The sequence below is a fragment of the Phallusia mammillata genome, chromosome 3, assembly GCF_965637545.1.
Source record: "Phallusia mammillata chromosome 3, kaPhaMamm4.hap1.1, whole genome shotgun sequence".
Lineage (NCBI taxonomy): Eukaryota > Metazoa > Chordata > Ascidiacea > Phlebobranchia > Ascidiidae > Phallusia > Phallusia mammillata.
This window is the reverse complement of record NC_137254.1, coordinates 29,740,090-29,751,216: the sequence shown is the minus strand read 5'-3', so window position 1 is coordinate 29,751,216 and position 11,127 is coordinate 29,740,090. Positions and strand designations below refer to the sequence as shown.

Genomic DNA, 11,127 nt, shown 5'->3' with positions numbered 1-11,127 from the left:
AAGGAACACTATGCACGGACTTGAAAAGTAGTTTAATCATCATGTTTATGATTAAAATATGATACAAATTGTTTAAAATATAAAGTATTTAATGTTACCCGGTTCTATCAGTACCGCATGATTTTAAATTATAATTAATTATTATCAGAACACACGATTGGATTTTTACATTACACCTTTCCCTTTGCACGTACCTTTCATGGAAGCAACTAGCTCGTCTAAAACTGTATGGTCAATTACTACAGAAAGCTTACAAAATAGGCCAGTTAAGCATGTGGCCAATTAGTCATCACAAATCCGTTAAGGGGTAAATATCTTCTTGAAAAGAAAAGAGTAAAATATTTTTGTGACTAGCTTTCTTGTTGTGGTTAATCCAGCTACAATTGACTCTTATGTTCAACACATAATACTCATGCTATTGGATGAGCAGGAAAAGGCAAAAAACACTAAACTTGATTCTGGTTTGGTAGGAACCGAATAGAGATGTGTAGGACCCCTGGCTGAAACTTTGAAAGGTACCCCATCATATATATGTATATTTCAAAAACTATCGCAAAAACAACTAATGGACCGGTGTACCCTTAATGGTGTGCTGTAGTCCAGTAAGCACATCCTTCAATCCGCCAGTGGCGTGGGACAAAATATAACTTACGAGATAATATGAACTGTAGTTTCTACTATTCAAATTTAACTGGCCATAAGCAATACATGTTCATATTGCGTTTGCACGAAAATGCTAAACACATTGCGATTAATGGGAATGGATGCAACGACGCAAACGTTTTTCACTGCAGCTTTTTATACAATAATGTACGGACACGAGAACATATTTACAAGAGTATAAATGTGCAGCAAATTTGCAGACAGACCTACACAAGGGTAGTTAGGCGAAAATATACACGTTAGTTAGAACGAAGCAAGTGTTGTTAATAGGCTGATTATATAATACACATGTAGGTACCAGTTAACATTGTACAAGCCTGTTAAGTTATGCTTTTGGCCAAAGAAGCAAAAAAATTTGATATGCTATTCCCACTTCGTCTATTGGAAGTAGCAATTAATAGGGCCTAAAATGATTATCATTCACACAGCCCATACCGCTGAACACATTGCACAGATTTAAGACTCCAAGTTCTAAGGGAATCCTTTTTCTGGCAAACGGTTTAAGACTTTTCAGTAAACTACTCAGAACGGCGTTGTCATGCATCGAATGGGGACTGATGGTAAAACACTTTTCATAACACAGAAATAAAACACTGGTGTTAGGAGACCACATACACAATAAACGAAATCGGTTTTGTTAGTTTGGGCGCTACAACTTATTGTTCACCGGTTTTGCAACATACACCCAATTTACAAGGTGGGTAGAAGTGACTGCAAGTACACATGATATGAGTGTGGAGCTTTAAAAAGGGTTTTCACAATCGAACCAGGCATCAGGAAACAAAAATAAGTAGATTCAGAATGATATGAATTCCTAAAATCGGAATTTACAGTCTTGCAATTTTGCCAGTTGCCTTCGAATATACATGTTGATATAGTTTTTATACAAGGGCCGACATTAGACAAATGGGCATGAACACCAGGTATAGTTTCCCTGATGTGTTATGCGTATTTGGCGGGTTGCTAAGCTCGACCACGCCCAATTCACGCCCTCTCCACGTAATTGCTTGGCAACATGCCAAACTGTCCGGTGCGGAGATTCCGGCCTTCCATCCAGCCTTCGTCTATTATATTAACGTCTCCTATCTTGTCGCCTTCCGAAAATGAGATCTCATCGTCATCAGCAGCCGTGTATTCAAACAAAGCTCTGTACACCTACAAAAAATGCTTTCGTATTTATTTTGCTTTAGGTAAATGAAGCAATTTGTAAAAGAGTCTTCGTAACTTGCTTTTATGACAAGCTGGAAGCCTCAAGAACACCTTGAACTGCTATTAAAGAATGGGGCTATAAATCAGGTAGGAAAATAAACGTGGCAAAATATACAAAGTTATATGAATAATTGTAGCAGACGTAGCTTACTTAAGCTGCAAAGTATTGACCATCTTGTTTGTGTTTCTACAGTCTACCAGGCCAAAAAATGACTTTTTTACTTTGCTTTGGGTAAATAAAGCAGTTTGTGAAAAGCTTGAATTGTTTTTGTAACTGGTTTCATCATACTTGAAACCTTGCTTTTAGCGTCAGAAGTAGAAAAGCATTGACAAGCCTGTTTTTGTTTGTAAACTTACCGGTTTGGATGGCTGCTGCTGCTGGGGTGGTGGCGCTTGTGGCTGGGGCGGTGGTTGGTATGTCGGGGTTGGGGGCTGATAGGTCTGTGCTGGGGGCTGGTGAGTCTGTGGAGGGGGCTGATATGATTGTGGTGGCGGCTGATGGACCTGTTGCTGGGTTTGTGGCTGCACAAAAAAATGTTTGTTGTGAACAACCAATACTTAAAGACAGATGTCTTCGAAAGTGAAGTCAAATGCCTATAACCAGTGGTGGGATTCAAATTTTTTCTCAGCCGGTCCTATCACAAAAGTCATACTTTTCAGCCGGTTCTGTTACAAAAAGTTCATTGACAGTAACCAGTAATGCTAACCGGTTCGCTGATCTCATAAAATTTCTTGAGATGGTTCTGTAGAACCGGTGCGAACCGGTTGAATCCCACCCATGCCTATAACCTATTGCTATACTCTACCTGTTGGCGGTTCACGATATTCTCCGGTAGAGGGCGCCCTTCATGCCCGACTTCATGGGGAGCAGTCTGTGAAAAAGATTTTGATCAAAGTCGATCAACATTTTACGTAAAGCAACAAATTGTAGATTTTCAGCACAAAGATTTAGCTTTGAGCAAAAGAAAGACCGAAGAAATATGAGGTTTTTTCAAGCAATACAGTTTTAATTGAACAAGACTAAACCGATTTGAAACAAAACAGATACCGAATAAGTTAGTGCGAGATTAAATAGCAAATAAAGTTTAGACTTGAAGTTTTCTGGTAAAACGGATCAAAATTTTGCAGTTTGCTTACCTGGTATCCTACAGTAGAAGAAAGCTTGTACGCATTGGCAGCTGAAACAAATAATAAATTGTTTATTGTACCATGCAGCTTAACATAATAAATATATTTAAAGTTTTAATTATATTGTATTGGACTTACCTTGTCGTACTGAAACACTGTCTGCTACCGGAGTAAATCCCTGGAAGAAAAACATGTTTTGTTACTTTGCCATTTCGTGTCAACAGATTTGCACGTTATTATTTGTTTCCTTAATACAAGTTTACGTTTATGATTTAGGACAGTGGTCGGCAACCGCTGGGCCGACCACAACCGCCGGGCCCGGTACCGGCCCGCGAGAAGTTCGTCATCGGGCTGTATAGTTTTCATTTTAAATGCTTTAAAACATTTTGCCATTTATCCCGAGGATGATAAACTAATTTACGCGTTTTTATCACTAAATATTTGTAGTAAGTCCGGTCCACAAAAAAATTTCAATTTCCAAAACGGTCCGCAGTGCAAAAAAGGTTGCCAACCCCTGATTTTGGGGGAAGCAAAATACGTCTTTTTAAGTCAACTTCTGCGTGCAAAAATGTAATCTCACCGACAACGCCTTTTCCTTGTCCTGTAAAACAAACATAAACGTCAAAAAATCTTGTCAGTTTAGTTTAAAAAAACCTTATTTGCTACAAAAAGTAACTTACTTTTCTGTATACTGCTTCGGACTGGTTCTTTTGTTGTTGTGCCTGAACAATGAAAAAACGTTCACATAGAGGTTTTTAGCGTGGGTGCATGAACGCTTATTTGGCGTTTGAAAGTAAAAATCTGTATGAAAACCGCCACTTGATGATGCTAGTGAGCTATGACGCAGGTCAAGGCGTTGCCCACTGCGTACGTCACGGGAATCGTTAAAGCGTAACGTCGTAGATACGTAATCTGATATTTTGGCGGGAAACAGATTAAGTCCGATTATTCTCAGTCAAAAATAATCTTAGTCTTTTTCTAATGGTACGCAGGAGTCCAGCAGTTTTTTTAATATAAAGTATTTTAAGAGTAGATTATATATCGACGCACTTGCATCAGTTTTGTATTACAAGCACAAACAATAAAGTAAACAAGCCAAAATAGTTTTACATACGAAAATGTGTAGAAAAACCAACTATGAAGGCTGTTTGAAATTTTAAAAATTTCTTTAAATATGGGTTGGAGTCAGTTAAAAATAAAAAGCAAACAATGTTTTATCGCTGTACATAAAATACTTACCAGGCGTTTGGCTTCCGGTGTGTCGGCAACTTGAGTATACTTCGTAGCTAAAATTACAAACATCAGCATTATTTAGCATTCAGTCATAATGTATTAACAAATAGGTAAGTGGATTCGTTTTTTTACATTTCATATTCAGGGGATTGTTGGTAAAATATTAGGGCATCCAAGAACAATTTTTAGGAGAATCAACTACAGACAACCAACTACCATAACTGAGAAAGGAAAATATATTAAAGTAACAGAATCAGTCAAAAAATTTGCATAGAGTATATCAATTTCGCCTACTTGACATATTTAGTTTGTATTTGCTACCATTTTTTGAAAATTTACAAAGGTTTAAATACTCCTTCTTGACAAAATCGGTGAAAGAAACCAGCGCCAGGCAGAAAAAAAAAGAAAAAGAAACAGACCACGACAATTTGTGTCCCCTTTAACTTGAACTAAATTTCTTTGCCGAATAAGTTTAAAAGTACAAGAAAGATATATTGCAAGTGTGCAGCAAGTGAGGAAAATAAGGGTTACATTCCAACACAAATAAGGCCTAAACGTTACGGATGATTAACCTACTGAACCACATGTGACCACAGGTAACGTTATCACTATAAAGTGTACTTACTTGGGTAATGAACAACGCAGTAGGGAAGCTTGTTGTACTGAAATGTAAAAAAACGGGTTAGGAATAACAAAATGCAAGGTACAATATCAAAAATGATCTAAATCCACTGACTATAGCTTTTCTTACTGTGTATTATCATTTTTGGCAACACAATAAAAGTGTATGTTGTTGGTTGGTTAAAATAATAGAAGTCGACTTGTCAAGGTGGCAGCTGTGGCTTAAAGCATAAACTTAACTTCCAAACAGACGAATTAGTGCAAACCCATTCAGTCGTGGCCCATATTAACAAGGACAAGAGCTCTTCACCTATATTTCTACTTATAGTCGGGTACTCTTATGGGCCACTTACAGGCGAGTAGCTTCATACCAATATAGCTCACAACGAACTCCCAAAACATGGGGCTTTCACAGCAATAAAAAACGATATATTGTATCAACATCGCCACGCATTGTTAAGTGTTCTACATTAAATTTTACTTGCCAAGGTTTTTGAAACGTTAGATAACCTTATGCATATGTTACTGTGAAGTCCACGTTTATGTGTCACCATACGTTTTAGCTTCAGAATGAAAATGTTGTTAGAACTTGTCAAAGAGTATTATTGACATCTTGTATCAATAGAAACAGGGTAAATGTGACTCGGTATCTTACATCGGTACACAAAACAATTAATCTTCATTTCGTATTGACACCTAATATTATTAGTTTCTTATTCAAATAGAAAATGATTCGGAGCATGTTTTTCATATATAGCAAACCTCGGTTAAACACGATATTCGCTTAATTCGGACAAAACTGGAGGTACAAATAGTTTGTAAACTGGTAAGACTTAAATTAGTCGACATCGGTTGATCCAGAAAATTTTGTTGGTCTAAATGGGCCTGTTTTAACCGAGATTTACTGTATATCTGTTTGTAGGTTTAATGAATTCAATGTAGTACCAACAAGATTATCAGGTAAGCAATATGTAGGTTAAACATTACATTTGTTTATTACAGTTGTGGTGTATTTTAGCTACAGCCAAACAAACTTTTAATTGAACTTACCCCCTTGTAAGTCTTGACAGTGAGCTTCAGTTCACAAGCTTGGCATCGGAAACAAGCTTTGTGCCACGTCTTGTCCAAGCAAACCAGCTTTTCGACTGAAAACAACAAGAAAACAAATTTACAGAGTGATGAAATACCTTTAACGTCACATCACAGCAGTTTGTTAAATTAAACGATTTCTGCAAACTGTTCTATGTAGATTCTCCTTATGGGTGTTGTTGGAAACAGACTGGATGCATAGATTGTTTATCAAAGTTGCTGTAACGCTTATATTTCTTAAACTGTAATGTTTTTGTTGGCCGTTTTGCAGTTTTAGCATGGCGAACTGAAACTGCAAAGAAGTCTTAATATTCGGACTGTACTTGTGCCATGTCCTTGGTTACAAAACGCTCGATTGGTCCCATCACGAGTATTGCAATGAGTAATCTTAAATAAAACTTTACAGGAGTACGAACTAAATACAAGGCATGAGTTCGAAACCACAAAGCATAGCTTGAAAAAGCAGAAAGCGATGATTTGTTGTACTAAGGCAAGCCAACCATGAACAAAACAATCTTTTAATCAAGATACGGAAAAGTCATTTTGTTCAAAGTTCATGTGTATGACAATTTTTTATCCGTTGTTTAATCATATTGTTGCTTAAACAATTTAAAGTCATTCAATGCAGCTGCACAAAGAAAGCTCACCACTTTCCAAAGAGATAACTCAATGACCTGGTTTGTCCCAGAAATTTATTGGAGCAAGACTAACAAAGTCTTGTTTGAATGGTTGGTAACGGATTAAGAAAGTGCCTCGAGGTCACAACTCACAATAACAGTAAGAGCGAAAGCTTGCCAGGGCAAACAACTCATACTTGCAAGGGTTATAACACAACCACAGGAAATTGAAACTTAACTCGGCGCCGTTTTTAACAATTTTGCATGTAGATTGAAAATTTTTATCAGCGCGTAAAAGTCTACTGTTCTAGTATCAAAATATGTACACTCATCTAGCATGAAATTGCCTTTTCTCTTTTATTTTAACTATGACATACCAAAAAAGTTTTAGTTTTTGAAACTCCAGACACAAATTGGAAAAGTAAATACACCAAAGACCAGTGCCGGATTAAGGGTCTGCTGGCCTGTAGGCACATTTTATAAGTGGCCCGAAAATCAGGGTTGCAAACTAAAAAATTAGAATTAACAGTGTTGCCAAATCATTGTCAGAAAGATCGTTGTTGCAACTATAACACTAGGTACCGTGCAAAAACTTGGTCATATGCCTAACTAAATAACAACTTTTGCGCGAGTATTTTTTAAGTGGCCTGGATTTTCTGATTTTAAAGTGGCCTGGATTTTTGACTGGCCTGTAGGCACGTGCCTACTTTGCCTAATGGTTAATCCAGCACTGCCAAAGACCTGCACAAGGCTTGTAAATAGTGAATACATTTTGTGCAGAACTCTGAAAACATCGTATAACAGTTGATTCTTTTTGATCTGCGGTTTCGTACACTGAGTTTTGGAGTATGCGTGTGCAAAAACACAATTATCACCGAAAAAATACAGGAGTTAATTTGCAACCACATTATTAAATTTTTGTGACAACGTTTTAATATTCGCTGTTGTTCCCACCAACGCAAAAAACATTACGCAATCTGTTCCTATAGCAGACTAAATACAACCCGCAGAAACCATGTTGCAACTTAACATATCTACTGTGCCGTTATATGCTAAGATAAGTCGTGCAATGCGGGCCAGCAAGTTGCTTACAAGTTGTAAATAGATAAGAAAGTGTATGGAGAAAATCATCGTTCGGTAGTGCTGAAATGTTTACAAATGTTTCCAAAGTCATGAAAGCACAAAAGGCTGGAAATCATATTGTGATATTGTTTTTTTTTGTCATTCAAAACAAGCTTACCAACATAAGGTAGAAACAAATTTGTTTTCCCATGTAAAACAGTTTATTTTTAGGATTTTGTGACTAAAATACAAGTTCTTACCCCGGGATAAAACATTACAATATTTCTACATTTGCTATTGTCATTAGCAGGTAAATATAAACTTGTAGCGTGAAGTAGGGCAAAAAGGCGTTTTCTTTATCATTGTAAAACAAAAACATACTGATGAGATTGTCCACTAAATTACAATACCAGATACAGCAAGCTATTTCGTGCGATTAAACCACCACTTATCATGCCATAAGGTTGACTTTCAAAACGCAAAGGAGGGATTCAATTAAACCCATCCGTCTCGACATCAAACACTTCCGACCCAAAAACACATTCAATCCAAGAAGCCGCGTTTTGTTTTGGCAAAACATGAATCGCAAAGCGACCGTAGATATCAGATACCCTGTATATTTACCCTTGGGTATATCGTATGATTTATAACGGACAGTTGCCAAAAATAGGACACGCACTTGCTTGATAACGAAACATGACCGTTCGTGGCTGTTGTTCATAAATCATTCCCTTGTGATATGAAATTCAGGCATAGGAAACATGCCTATTGCTTAAGTTAAATAGACCGGTGTCGGACATCCTTTACTAAACTGAAACTAAACCCGACATGGGCTAGACACTTTGGTACGTGTCCCACGGATAGCATGGACAGAGTAAGGGTAATTACCATACACTGTTTTCTAGACACGTGTCATTCACTCACCACAGTTTCCCATGCAAACAGACAACTCACAGACAATAATCAATTTTCAAAACATAAACATCACCGACATGATGTTAGTGTGATTCGATTTAAATAAAAAAATCTGTCTACAGTGGCATGCTTATGACGTTCGTATGATGGCCCCATTAACTATTTGGCAATGACACTTGATGTGGCTTAAAACCATTTCTTGTATTGTTTGTTAAACGGGAACATAAAAGAACATTCTCCCACGTGACACCGTCCTGGTCGGTGTTCTTGTATTACAAAAAATCAGGTTTATACCGTCTATCTATTATGGTGTACTCGTAGACATTAATATGTGGCCATTTGTCAATACCACCTATATGGCTAAAACCATTTATTTAACATTTGTTGAAAAGTAAAGGTCATGCAAAATTTTTCCTCTGTGGTTTATGTCGAATTGTGGCATCGAACAGAATAGGTGAGGTAGGCTTTTTTGCTAATTACTCCCAACAAAATGCTCCCAACTGGAATGCCGTTACATGGCTAAACTAAACAATACGACTTATCTCTATTCTCTTGTCACTATCTTGCACCCACTGCAGTGCGAATTTTATTCAATACTTGATAATTAAAAACAGTTTTGAACTCTCGTTAAAAGAAACACGCAGATGTTATATATATATAAAGCGTATTACGTAGAGACTTCCCATTAAACGTCCGGTTCTAATTAGCAGGATGACGTTGATGTATGGTAGTAAACAACGGTGTGAATTACAGGTCAAACAGGCGAACTAGGCCTGAATATTTACAACATACGATGAAATATTCAACACCTATCGTTTAAACTAACATTGTATGCTGACGGCTTTAACCGGAATATATGGCACGTTAATTTATTGTACACAAACCATAAACACCTCGTAAATGTACTAAAATATCAGTAAAACTTTATTCTATTTGAATAAGGAACTGATAACATATTTTAAAGAAACAAATAATTGTTTTTTTCGATATTATCAGCGCGTTTGTAACGAAATGGGGAATTGGTTAATGTTAAAGCCGCAAATCAACAGGTAAAAGGTAAAGTGGCGGTACAATTGGCAGTAGCTTACAAACTAAAATCAAAAAGCCTTGCTTTATGATCTTATCGTTTGCTAAACACAGCATAGTTTCGCGCACTTTTTACATTGCAAACATCACTTTGATTTCCTGTGATATATTTACGATGGAAGACGAATGTTTGCCTAACACCGTCCCAGATAAAACCGGCGCATTCCACCGCGGGTAGAAAGTCAAACAGACCCGATGTGGCCTGGAGCTTTTTGTGGCAAGAAAAACAAACAAAAACCTGTAACCAATGCCCTAAAGTGCTACAGAGTAGCTCTAAACTTGATCTGTGTAAGGAATTAGGCGCAGAATCGGAGACATAAAGACGTACTTAAACTCAACAGTTAAACTAAAGTGACATGGACCAACCAAAAGTGTAAAAACGTTTGATTGACAAATTAATCACCACCCTTTTAGGTTGGACCAATCAAATGTATGAAAGCTTTTAATTGACAGATTATTCACCGCCCTTTTTGATGCTGTGTGCAGTTTATGTTAGTTTGGTAAACACTCATGTATTACGTGTTATCGCAGCAAAATAAATACATCTAAAACGAAAGCTAACTGACACTGAAGTTTAGGTTGGTTTGTGTGATAACTTATCGTTGCAACAACAGTGTTCACTCGGGCAAGATTCGTATTTAGAAAGAAGCTTATGTGACCTCCCATTCAGGCCCCACGTTAAAGTGAACCACACATTCCAATACTAAACAGCTAGATACGATGTAAGACGCAATATTGATAAACAAGGGTGGGCAACCTACGACTTGCATTGGAACTGAGACATAGAGTGGTAAGTTTGTAGTGTGGGTGGGCCTGATTGGCAAACCTATATAAACAAAACCTATTATCCCTAGCAAACCTACATAAGCAATCAAGTACTATATAGCTCACTTGGAAATTGTACATATTCACATAGTACAAATACGATTCAAAGCTGAGCTTGCCTACACTCTTATGCTATTGCATGAGCATCGTTGCGGCCCACCTCCACAATATATCACTACTACTTAGTCCGCGCATGCAAAAAGGTTGCCCACCTTTGTGCTGAAATGTATCAAAAGTGATTTATCTTGAAGATGGAACAGAACACAACTTACCAGGATATACGATCTTCTTACACTTTGCGCATGGTGGATTCATCTTGCTGTAGTGGCAAGTCTTGTATCAATACAAAGTGCTAATATATCTCCACCCTAAATTTAAACATACGACCTGTGGACAAGCAAACAGTCGTTAGAGATTCCAATACACAATGTATACTGGTATTATGCTCGACATCACCAAATAACGTATAACATATTGGCAATGCTTACACGTATTTGTAAGTGTTTACACGTGTATTAAGATGTAACCTTTTCATGTACCCGCTCATGTTACAGGGAATTTCATAACAAAACATGACAAAACAACAACAAACGTTTGTGATTATGAAAGCCTGTTGTATTACAAATGACGTAACTTCAAAAACACGAAATTAACGTTCAAAATCCCAGACAAAGAACAA

General features: G+C 37.2%; 1 protein-coding gene across 1 annotated transcript; it reads right to left on the bottom strand.

Moving 5' to 3' along the window:
* Positions 1–518: 518 nt before the first annotated feature.
* On the bottom strand, positions 519–10,861 carry LOC145220241 (LIM and SH3 domain protein 1-like). The gene is made up of 11 exons (XM_080087514.1): positions 10,721–10,861; positions 5,905–5,999; positions 4,859–4,895; positions 4,240–4,286; positions 3,681–3,722; positions 3,581–3,601; positions 3,139–3,178; positions 3,010–3,050; positions 2,679–2,744; positions 2,230–2,394; positions 519–1,818 (listed from the first exon to the last, which is right to left on the bottom strand). The coding sequence occupies exons 1-11, from the start codon at positions 10,761–10,763 to the stop codon at positions 1,648–1,650; spliced, it is 768 nt and encodes a 255-aa protein (XP_079943640.1). The 5' UTR covers positions 10,764–10,861; the 3' UTR covers positions 519–1,647.
* Positions 10,862–11,127: the final 266 nt, after the last annotated feature.

Excerpts from the sequence above, each read along its gene's own strand:
- LOC145220241 (XM_080087514.1), bottom strand. The coding sequence starts at position 10,763 with ATGAATCCACCATGCGCAAAGTGTAAGAAGATCGTATATCCTG. Across the intron at positions 3,723-4,239 it reads CACCGGAAGCCAAACGCCTG|GCACAACAACAAAAGAACCA; the intron begins GTAAGTATTTTA and ends TTCATTGTTCAG. Across the intron at positions 3,051-3,138 it reads CAGTGTTTCAGTACGACAAG|CTGCCAATGCGTACAAGCTT; the intron begins GTAAGTCCAATA and ends TATTTGTTTCAG.